The sequence below is a fragment of the Sitodiplosis mosellana genome, unplaced genomic scaffold (genome assembly GCF_009176505.1).
Source record: "Sitodiplosis mosellana isolate CC-2019 unplaced genomic scaffold, AAFC_SMos_1.0 Smas_scaffold_3, whole genome shotgun sequence".
NCBI classification, from domain to species: Eukaryota; Metazoa; Arthropoda; class Insecta; order Diptera; family Cecidomyiidae; genus Sitodiplosis; species Sitodiplosis mosellana.
In genome coordinates, this window is record NW_022595246.1 from 4833182 (window position 1) to 4845736 (window position 12555).

The following is a 12555-nucleotide window of genomic DNA, read 5'->3' on the forward strand; positions in this document are numbered from 1 at the left end:
AGTCAATTTTAATAACCTATTCATTCATAGCGTTGTTTTAATGGACTGCAATCAGTAGTTGAACAATATTCATCAGTAAATCAATTTATAAACATTTTGTTTTTCGTTGAATTTTTTAGTTTCATTCTCTTGCGTTTCATTTTTGTATTTGATTGAATTTTCTGTTGCCTTTTTCGTTGTACTCACTAAGCGTGTCTTTCGTTGTCGTTGTTGTCGTTGTGTTTCTTGATCACCACCACGACGAAAACTCGCACGATTTTTCACCAGACATTTTCCTCCATTTGAAAATGTGAGCAAAAATTTAATCATTTTGAATCTACAGCTTGATGCTCATCACAAAGGTTTGGACTCGTTTTTTCCATTCAACAGAAGAACTTACCCCCCCCCCGTACATTTCAGTATTTGCGTTTGAATTAGTTGAATAAATTCTATTTGTTTCGGCTCATTACTCGATGTCGAGCCGTTCGCCGTGCACTACGACATCAAATAAATTACAAACGATGATGAATGACAAACCACGGAAAAGAGAAATTATCTTTGATTTGACTCGTCGTCGCGCGACTGCTGTCAAAATCGTCAAACGCTATATGATGGACGAGAGAGAAGCATTTTTTTCTGTTTATTGTAAATAATTGTGCGTGAAAAAGCTCCAATTTAGATAATTAGCTTTTAGTTGAAATAAATGTCAATGGATTTCCAAGCGACTTTCTCATCGGTAGAGAATTATTCTGTTTTGTTTGGATAGAAAAATGTTCAGCTTGGCCAGTTCCATGCGGAAAGTTGAACTCATTGTTTTGACTCTCGCGTACCTTGTTGCTCTGTCAATTCGGATCATCATCCGACAACAATTAATACAATTTGGTCAAATGATATACGCAATTGCAACCATGAATGATGGAATATTCCGAGAATAATAAATATTGACGCTAGACACATTCCGAGAATGCATTAAATCACCGTTGTTGATTGGTCAACCGAAAAACTTAATTCGTACATTAAAAAATTAATTTAAGCTGAAAAACAAAAACAAAAAATGGTTTCGTTCTTTTGAAACCAAATCAAATTATTTCTTTTTCCACCGAAACCAAAGCTACAAATTGTGAATAAATGGATGATATCACATAGAAATGGGAAATTTATTTGTGGGAATCCATTCAGTAGCAAAGAAGCGTAATGTTCGTTTTTGTCTTTGTCATTTATTCGTTCACTTTCTTCTCATCTGTCGGCCAGACGCCAGGTATTCGTTTTTCTGTGTATGTCTCCAACATTTTCGAACGACTAAAATTTATCAATTTCCACATACACACACACACACACATTCATTGCAATGCCATGATTTTTGTCCACCAAAAATCGAACAACATGGGCAACCATAAACTCTAACATAATATTAATGTGAAATTAACGAAAAAAGGAACGAAAGAGAAAAAACTCTTCGTTAAACAAATAAATATATGAAATGTCTGTTTGAATTGAACATGACAAAATCACAATTTCACCTCCTCTCGGCGAAGAAATTCGAAAAATTGAAACCAAAAAAAAACGAACGAACGAAAAATAAAAACTATTTAGTGTAGAAGAAAGCATAAGGAAAAAGGTAACAAACAGCCATAAAAAAACCGTTCTGGCTGCTAATAAATCAGCGTTTTAATGATCTGAGGTCGTAATTTTCCCCATTCGGTACAACGAAATAGAAAGAGAGAAGAAAACAAAAATTAATGTGCCTCGGCTACGACAAACATTTCGGGTGTTCGTGCATCGGCGTACAAATGCGTGCAATTGTACCGGTACGGCACAAGCTTGACCTAGAGCCGTTCTCGTCTATCCAAAACTCTATGTCCACAACGATAAATGTTTAACGCACATTAGATGGTTTCGTAACTGTAATATTTTGTGACACACACCAAAAACACAACACATTACATTATACGCACTTTATTCAATTTCTCTCTTATCCACAAAAAAAAGTGTTCGTCTAAACCGAATTCATTTACCAAACCGAATATTCCAATCACAAAACATGTTTCATCATAAAAGTGCACTTCTCAGAAAAATGCGCTCTAGGCCTATCTATTCACGACGGTTTCGAGTTTTAAAAAAAACGCTTCATTCGAATCCGTTCATTGATGCAAAAATTGCAGCGCAGAATGAATGAAAATTGGATTTGAATAAAAACAAAAGACGCACTTTGCTTTTCATTTTGCATCGAAAATTCATTGACAGGCATAAAACTTTGGTTGGTATGTATTGAAAAAGCGCACTCGTAGCCTCTCTTACTTACACATTGCGTGATAAAATGTGCAATGTTTTTTTTGTGTGTTTTGTTTCTGTTGTGCTTTGTATGTGTGCGCTTTTGATAAATGATTGAGCTAGTTTACATAAATTTCCATTATTAAATTTAAATCGACAAAGGAAAAAAAAGGAGAAAAAGAAGGAAAAAAATACATTCCATAATAACAATAATGAATGATTGTAAAATTAACATAAATAGTGCACATAAAATGGTTTTTTTTCTAAATAGTATAAGTAATTTGCAGTGTATCGATATGATTATGTAATTAATACAGGAAATAAAATCATGTAGTTGACGGTCGCGATAAAGGATATTTAGCAAAGTGCGAGAGAAAAAAAAGCCAAGTAGTTCGTTTGGCTCGTGTACAATATTTTAATGATGGAATTATTTGACTACATGATTTTACTTCCGAATCAAAGTTTTTGGCAAAACCAGAAGGTTTTTGCTTTGATTCATTCACTCTATCTCTCTCTCTCGGTCACTGGCGAAATAGGTGAGCCACTACTGTGCACTCTATTTAATATGGATATGCTGTTTTCTTTTCTCGTTCTATTTCGCAGAGGGTAGAGAATGCGTGAATTGTGGTGCAACATCAACGCCATTGTGGCGACGAGACGGTACTGGCCATTACTTGTGTAATGCCTGTGGACTGTATTACAAAATGAACGGACAAAATAGACCGCTAATCAAACCGAAACGAAGACTGGTAAGTTGCACTAAAGTTTATTTTCCGAAATTTTTGTAACCAAATCATATTTTAATCCTTGAATTTCGGTCGATAAAAAATTAGCCAAAATCGATTTTTCCTGTACCACAACTAACAAACCCACCAAAAATATGTTAACCCAATAAAATGAGCAGTTGGCAAAATCATCGTCGTATGTCAACAAATGAGCAATATGCTAACCTAATAAAATAGTTGGCGGTTAGCCGGATTTTTATATCGTTTTTTCTTTCTCTACCATCAAAATGTCAATAAAACTCAATTCCAAAATTATAACATATACCATATTATATATTTTTCAACTTTCGTGACAATAAATCGTCGTCGAAACTATTATTGTGTACGGAAAATCAACAACGGAAAAAAAGAGAGCGGTTCTAACCATACCGTATGCCTTTCGCATAATAAGGTGAACAACCCCTCTTGTAAATGAAATAAGGAATGACTACACGGAAAACACAACAAAACGAACAGTGGAATGAAATGCCAAACATGTTTGTGTGTGTGTCGCAAACAAGCCCTACAATAACCAAAAGCATATGAATTAATCAACACAGAAGACTGGCCCAGAAATTCTTTTCGAATTTTTCGCCCAAAACACCGAAACATAAAACGACCGGTAAACAAATAGCAGAAGCAATCGAATTCACTGTTTCCTCTCTATCCTTCTAACATAGCCTTTGATTACACTTTCAAATTTCGATCCCGTCGAAAATCGATTCAAACAATTTCCAAGTCTGAAGCACATGTGTTACGCGGAAAATTTAGCTACTGGCGGCTGTGATTCGGTGTGTTTTTGTTTTCGTTGAACTTTTTCAAGATTTATCGCCACCTTCAATATGCCTTCGGTTTGGCATTATTCCAAATGATAGAAGCGTTTTTATTGTTAAAGATGAACGAACAAAAACGAAATGAACACGGTAGAAATAAATAAATTAGGCGAAATGATTAAGGGGCGTGTGAGCATGATTATTGTGGTGTTGAATGCACATTGAACTGCCGTTTGAGACATGCTGAAGTGTTCATCGATGGTTGCCTTTTTTGGTAGTTATTTCAACTTTGAAGTTAAAATGTAACGAATCTGCTCGAGATTTGCTCGAAAATGTACATTTTTTGAGTGAGAACGCTTAGTTTTAGCCATAAACAAAGTTCAATCTCGCTTCGACTATGCACAGTCATAAGTTTTGTTTACAAACGCCTTTTTTTTCAAAGAAATCGGTAAAATCTCAAGAACATAAAGTTTTAATAATCAAAAGTTCAACTAGGTTCAATGTGTTGCGTTTAAAAAGTGTTTCTCGCGCACAATGACCATTTCAATGGTTTTCATACGCAAAAACATGATTGAAACAAGTACAACAATAGATACCTAACAATTAGCTGTAAAACCATAATTTTGATTACTTCAGTTGTTTTCATTGCAGAATTGTTTCTCGTCTTACCTCCATAAAAAAAGTTATTGGCTTTTTTTGCGAGCAGGAAGTTATGAATTTTAAAATGGATTTTAAAAACTCAAAACACAAGACTAATGATTAAAAAAAAAACAAGCTGAAAATTAGTTCATTTGTCAGAATTGCATCTTCTTCAATTATCTCTATTGAAAAATAAAATAAAACGTCAAATGTTGGGAATGCATTTGTCTTTTATTTCATACGATTTTTTTTTCCGTTGTTTGTTGTTCAACTTTTGTTCTGTACACGAGACTCTCGCACCTAGTTGTACACACTGCATTCATAATAATTTGTGTGGAATAAATTAAAAAATTTTAAAATGCGCCAGCACCGCGCTGAAATTGAATGAAACGTAAAGAATGAACGGTCAAACGAACATATCAACGCGAAAATACGGTGTATTCATAAATACATACGCCAACGAACGAACGAAAAAAAATGAACGCAAATACACGCAAAAAACCACAACAAACCAAACATAAAACACATTTTTTTTCCTCTCTGTTGTTTGTTATCTGTACTAAAAGTACACTTCATTTACCTTGAAATTAATAATAATTTAATAATTTATAGAATAAATACGAACAAAAACAGAATTCAAAATAAAAAACGGCACATGAAGAAGGTGAAGAGGAGAACATTGTTGAAACAATTGTTGTTCATTGTTCTGCGTTGTCGTCATTCGTTGGAATGGTTTTTGATGTTGCATTCGAATGAATTGCAATTTGTGTGCTGGCTTATGCGCGCTCGCGCTTGTTCGCTATCCGTGTCTACTCTCTCGATCCCTCTCTACGATGGTATAGTATCTATAAAACAGTGTCCGGTGTATCGAATATCAATAATTATATTCATATTCTCACACTGCAATTGGAAGAGCACACGTTCGCGCCCGCGCAAAATTGCTCATCACACGCTATTTGGCGGAGAGTGAGTGTATAACACCACCGTACATCAACTGGCAATCACGAAGTGCATTTCGCTCGCGGTTCGTTGTTTATTTCTCTAATTACAAAAAAAATTAGTATGAATAATTTTCTATATACACAAATTGAACGAGAAAAAGAGGAAAAAAAAGAACAACAACATCAAACTCGGGTCCGAGTTTGCGAGCACGCTCAAAAAAGGGAAGGATGATTGCAAATACAAATGGCGTTGGGCACATGCGGAGCAAAACTTTTATGAATTGAATTTTTATGCATCTATTTAATGTCCATTATTAGCGCAGCAATAAATATGTACAAATATTAATATTCCGCTGACTAAAGTCATTTATGCCATGCGCCATGTTCAACTGTGCGCGTCCATTTCGATTTTTGTGTTGAGCGCGAAGAACGAATAGAACGGCAGAAAAAAAAAACAAACTATTTACTCATTCTACTCCAAACAATGTATACTTTGCTTATAAATACTATCAATTGTGCTAATGACTGCAAGCTCTTGGGACGAGCGCGTTCGCGATGTGAAGGAAATACAACATCGAATGAATAGAAAAAAAAAACGCTCAATTTTTCCAGTCGTTTCAATTCATTCGCTTTTCGAACGGAGTTTTCGCACAAACGACGTGCACAGTACACCACAAATCAGCCAAACAAACACACAAACGAAATCAACAGCTATCGCGATATGTGCCAATAATTATTGAGGACACAAACAATTTTCCGTTCTTATCATGCATACCGAATCAGCTATTTCGAACTAATTGAAGTCAACGAAAATATGACATGTGCGCTTTTTTTCTCATTCAGTTTGTACTCTTCTCGTTCACATTTCAAATGCAATTTAATTTTGATTTAATCGACAGCCACATCAAGAGAGCGAGAAAAAAAACGCACGCGCACGCTCGAAGAGAAAAAAAAATTATTCATTTTTTTCGGTTAATTTGATTGGACAATTTCAAACGGAATAATTAAGTATGGGAGAAAGAGAGAGAATGAAAAAAAAATGTGCAAGGGCACTGCAAATGACATCATTTACCATGTGCATATAGGCCTCTCTGAATGAAAAAATGCGATGGATTTTTATCGCATTCAATTTTTTTCTCTCTTTACATTCGATTTGAATATGCATGAGCGAAGATCCATTGTTCCAATCGAATAAAATTTATCGCATCTAACCGCCCGCTTCCATTGTATCCAAGTGACCAACTGAGCAAATTCTTTTTGGTTGTGATGTGAACAACAACAACAGAAATAACCACCAGTTTATTTCCAACCCATTCGATTGTTAAAACATTTCCATTTGCTGGTGTTCAACTGTTCCCGTTCAATTCAATCTATTTTCTTTTTGCTTTGAAGAAAAAAAAACGAAGACGAGCAGCAAGAAATGAATAGCAAAAAAAATTACCCACTTATTTTATCTTATCAAATGCAAAAATAAACGTGTGCTTTTTGTGTGCTTCAAAATGTATCATTTGCAATTCAGAATTCAACAACACAATCTTGAACTGATAATGACCAAATAATCACTTGTTAGTTTGTAAATTAGTAACGGTGAAACAAATTTTGTTTGTTATCGCGTTGGGAATCGATAAATTAGATATGCAATTGATTTTTTTAAAGACGGAAGGATGGATTTGCGAAAAAAAATATGATGCAATTCAATAAGAATATGAATGTGGAACGTCAATATTCAGTTATCATAATTGAATCATTTGCCTATGAAATCCAACAGTTGAAAGGGAGTCTATTCATTAAATCAACCATATCTTCGATCGAGAGAATAAAACGGTTGCTCTCAGAGCGAGAAAGAGAGAAGAAGAAGAAAAAAAGAAGTGATATAATATTTACCCATCTGCATATATGTCAAAATATTCCATCTTGCTGTAGCAAAACAAACAAAACACGAGATGAAGAATGGATACAATCGTCATGTGGTTAACAAGAGCCATCAACATTCATAGATTTATTAAATCGCTTATTTCATTCAATTCAATTAATTTATTGGCGTTGATAATATGAAAATTACCTACCTGTTCTTCGTTGAACGCTGCTTGTGGTCATTAACTCACTTTATTTATTTTCGGTCTTGGTCTTGTGTGAACCATGAATCGATAGATTTTTTTTCTTCGTTTGGTTGACATATCTTTCTCTAATTGGCTGTGGATTGAGACTCTTTCTGTTCACATTTAGATTCCGTTCTTTTTCTCTCTCTTTTTTTTTAAATTATATGTATATAGATGTATCGTCTTTCGACTGAAAACGTATCAAAACATCGAATAAAAAAGTCAAACATCGAAAAATTGTCATTAAGATTTTTTTTTTCATCGTTTGAATATGCATAAAAAACACGAAGTGAAACATTCAAATAAATTATAATTTAATTCAGCCAGTTTCTTTATTTATGATGAATATTAAAATTCGTTAATATGATTTCATCTCTCTCTGTATCTGTCTCGGTTCGTTGTTGGTTGGTTTTTTTCTTTCTCACAGTGGCAACCGATCACATTCACTGGGAATGGCTGCGGCTTTTGCGTAAATTATTTCGGTTATTCTTCTCTCCGTTTGTGAATCTGATTTTCAAAATAATCCTCTTTTAAAACACATGTAAAGACTTGAAATTATGAAGTAGGAAAAAAAAGCAAGCAAACGATCTGATTAAGACTGAGGTGACTAGCCGTTAATTTCAGAATTCTCAATCATATCGGTCCGCGCTTATCTCTCTCGGTGTGTGTGAGTGTGTGGTTTCTGTCAATTGAATTGGTTGTTTCATTGGTTTGCTCCAATCAAAAGCCAATGCGAATGAAATCCAACCGATTTCCACGATTGGCTGATGCTACGCTACTGTATGGCTTTCAAACAGTACATGCGCTCAACTTATGTATTTTCAAAACCAAAACAAAAATGTCAATAAATTTGGGATTCATACGCACATTGATACGATCGGAAAAAAGAAATATGCAAACGGCAGTTTAAAAAAAGATTTTTGTTTCTCATACGAATGAAGCCGACGAAATATCATCAAGTTTAGAATAAAATGGCCGCAAACTGTGCGAATATGCCACCGCACCACCTACTGATTAACGCGTATCAATGCCGATGGGAAGCGCAAAGCGAAGAAAACGACTGGCTCCTATTGATATTATGAACTGTGCGCCAACCTGATAACAGGACGCTGCTTCGTAAGTAGTATGGTGCAAAACATACACTGAATCGAAATGAAATCAAGCAATTGGTTGAACGACTAATTGGCGTCATGCTACTACACACAACAACAAAAAAAAACTTACTGCTCATCGTTTTGCAGTTTTCATAAACTCAATCAAGAAAAATCAATAAAAAAAATTATTATTTTTCATGCGAAAAAAAAATGTTCTGTGGTCATTGAACGATCGCTGATTCGGGCGCATCATACACACGAAAAAATTCGATTGAAAGTTAAGGCTTGCCACTGAATTCCAAAAGGATTTGCATACAGCATTGGATGCATTTGATGGGAACATTTCCTTGTGGCCTTCGATTCAATTCCATTTACGAAAATCTTGATTTCGGTTCTCACATACATAACAATCGAAGTACCGAAGAATTATGCAAATTTCCCCGATTATGCTCACAGTGTGTGTGTCTGCCTCTCCGTGTGTGTACCTTGTATCTCTGCGTTGTGTGTGGATTATCTTCAGCTTTCGCCACTTGACAGAATAAGTCAATTATAATTGTATGCCATTGAAATATTGTCAATTTTCATCAATCACATAAACAAACGCAAACACAGACCTTTTGTTTTATTGCCTCATTGCCTTATGTAGGCAATCTTAAGATTGGCACTGACAATGTGCGCTGTGATTGAAAATGGAACGCACCGGGGATGTGCTTTGTGGAGCGTGTTTGCAAACGGAGTGCAGTGCGGTTTTCTTCTGGTGAAGCGAAAAAAAAACGATGGAAAAAGCACACACAAAAGAACAGCAACAACAACAAAAAGGAATCAAGAAATGCATGTTTCACATCAAATATCACACGTATTGATAGGTGCCGGCGACATACATGCCATTGTCCACTTAATATAGCAAAAAAAGGGAGCAAACAAACAGAGAGTAACAATACTCAGCAATTCGAGATCATCGAGCACACACACAACAATCAAAAACAATTGCGACCACACCAAAAGTGGATGAAGTCTCTCTTTCGCCGTTTCTCTCTTCTTTCAGCGCGCACAACAAACGCGATCGGCGTGTGTGTCTTTTCTTCTCTCTCTCTCTCTCTCTCTCTCTCTCTCTCTCTCTCTCTCTTTCTGTCTTTGTATAATTCACTTTTTGCTACATCCGAACCATGTTCGGTTTCCTTTTCGGCCGTGTTTTGCTGTGATTGCTCCCGTTGGTCCCGCCATTTGACGGGAGTAAATTATAGTATTAAAAAAAACGAAAAGGCATTACATTTTGAAATTGATTCGGCATCCCAGCACACATATACAGCGAGAAAAAAAAGAACAATGTGAACCAAAGAACGGCAACAAAGTCGAGCAAATCAACACACAGGCACAGGCACAGGCACAGGCACAGGCACTGGCACATGGGCCAAAATGGCACGCATAGCACAGTGTATCGATGCAAAATCATTGAACATTGTTGTTGTTACCAAAGTCAAACATTCGTATTTATCGCATTGTTAGAGTGAATTTTTAACTTCACCAAATAAAGAGTTGCCACAGCCATGCTCAAGTGGCAGCGCACAACAACCAATTCCGAAAATCATATTTATTGCTTTTTGTGCAGTGAATGCCAGAGCGGAGCATACAAAAACAGAGCACACATACGAGGCACATGCTCAAATGGTAATATGAGACCGAAACAAATGCGAACCGTCCAACCAATGCCATCATACAATACCAGAGGAGAGGCTCCTTTGGAAACAGGAAAAGAAATTGAAAACAATTGTTTCCTTCACTCGATTAGTTCTTAATTCTTACCAACAATATGCCGGGCATTTGACTTCGAAACCTTAAAGACTTCTTGGCGAAATTGAATTCACATTTGGAAAAAAATATTGTTTTAATAGGAGCACAACTAAGAAAACAAAGAATAAAATTATTGCAATAATAACAAACAGAATAACAATCGGTTTTCCATTTAACATGGGCAAATGTTAACATTCGTATTTGTTGAGTTGAAATGTCGTGATCTATTGAATTCTGCCTATGGAATGGCTAATTAATTCTAGTTTCGAATGAAAGAGAACTTTTGATTGTAATTTGCTTGCAACTTTCTTCTCTTTGCTACGACTTGCATATCTATATATTCAAAACCAAATTCGATTCATCTACAGAAAAAAGGCGGGTTTTGTCTTCATTTTTGTTTGAAAAGTTTTTTTTTGAGAGTTTAAAGATTTTGAATTATATATTTGAATATGACCTATTCAGATATGGCCATGAAAAATCCACCAAGATAAAACCATTTTCTGTGAGCTTATTCATTCTTTTTCCATTATTGAATGGGATATCTTGAAATAGTCGCTTCATTTCTAATGGCTATTAACCCTAAGTGAAGGGGTATTTTTTTCAATTCTATTCTAGCAACTGATTACGCTCCAAATTATTCAATGTCAGTTATAGGGTGTTCGTTGAATACCTTTGAAACACTCTCAAGTCAAATTCCCACGATGTCTAATAATACAATATTTCTGTGATGCTTCTGCATTTATCTCCGATTCTTTTGCTCGATGTTTCTCTCTGTCTCCCACCTCATACTCGATCATTGTTTTGCTATATACAATTGTTATTGTGTGTTTTGGTTGTTGCTGTTCATTTTTTTTTCTCTTTCTCTTTATCTCCATGTTTTTCGTTGTGCCTCGGTTTTATTTCGTTGTTGATTTTTTTTCACTTATTTATTGGAATGTCGCATTCGTTTTATTTTTACTGTGTGGTTCAACGTCATCTTGTGTGTCTGTTCGGTTGGCTGTTGGTTGTTGGTTGTTGCTGTTGTTGTTGTGAATGTGCAGTGGTGCACTCGCGCACTTCTGAATTTACTTTGTTCTTTTATTGCTATCATCATTACTTCTTATTATTGTTATTTGTTCGTTGAATTCATTGTTAACTAGCTCTTGCGAATAGTCAAAACAATTTGGATTTTCCGTTTTTTTCGTTGTTCGTTCCATTCTCCTGAAAATCGTATTCGATTTGGCTTGGTTTGCTTTTTTGGATCACGAGAAAGAGAAAATTATAACACAACCATGAAAAAGGTAATCATTTACATATCGTTGAAATTCATCTTCGTCCGCGCACCGCGCTTGCACACTGTGATGATATTGTGTGTGTGTGTGTGATTTCCGAGTATGCGCTTAATGCCGAGTTCATTTCATAATAACAGTTAGACATTCTCCTTGTTACACTCGACTTGCAAATTGATATGATGACACTATAAGAGTCACACTTCCACCCGCGTAAACAAACAAAGAACAACAACAACCGCAGCAACGGCATCTTAATAAAAATGCATTAATTTAATGGACTTTTTGCTTGCAATTGCAATGCGAAAAATTGCATTTATTTGCAAGCCGCCAGCATCAATAGTGGGAAAAATTGTAGGTGATTCCCTTGTCACACAATCACTCAATTGTTTTGTATTTTGCTTACGCTTTGCCCGGCCTTTTATTCTTGGCGGGATTTTTGTGCTAACGTCAACGAAAATGTACACGTTCCACTCTTGGTTCACGGGAATGAGCGACACATTCATTAGGCTTTTTAACATAATGTGCATTTAATCAAAGCCATTCTTCTTTTAAATCATCCACATTGTTGTGAATCACTTGTGAATTGATAACAATTGTATAGAGACGAGCATAATGAGAATCGCATTTTTATTAGTTTTATCAAAAATTCAACTTTTTTCATGTGGATGAAGCCAATTTTAACGAAATTAACTCGAGAAGAATACAAATGATCCAAATCCATCACAGACATCTAGTATTAAACTAATCATTCCATTAAAATGATCCACCACAAATTGTTATATCATTTCACTGACGACGACGACGACGACGACCAATCATCTGTCTAACGGATTGTGTAATTATGCGATCGACAGCGGCCGATAAAGTTCAGCTTGTTATTTTGGAATATCATCGTTTTCGGAACGAACTTCGGACCACTATGTGAAATGAAAC

At 35.5% G+C, this 12555-nt stretch overlaps 2 protein-coding genes across 7 annotated transcripts in view; both read left to right on the forward strand.

The window, feature by feature from the left end:
- LOC129565750 (transmembrane protein 192-like) overlaps nt 1-12555 on the forward strand; it is a 147365-nt gene that overhangs the window by 71498 nt on the left and 63312 nt on the right. The window lies entirely within an intron of this gene.
- LOC129565746 (GATA-binding factor C-like) overlaps nt 1-12555 on the forward strand; it is a 78497-nt gene that overhangs the window by 47291 nt on the left and 18651 nt on the right. For 5 of the 6 annotated variants that reach the window (XM_055440946.1, XM_055440948.1, XM_055440947.1 and 2 more), the window contains exon 5: nt 2854-2995. In XM_055440946.1, the coding sequence (XP_055296921.1) occupies nt 2854-2995 (142 nt within the window). Of the gene's footprint in view, nt 1-2853; nt 3000-12555 lie in introns of all 6 variants that reach the window. The other variant, XM_055440951.1, reaches the window with a different exon arrangement.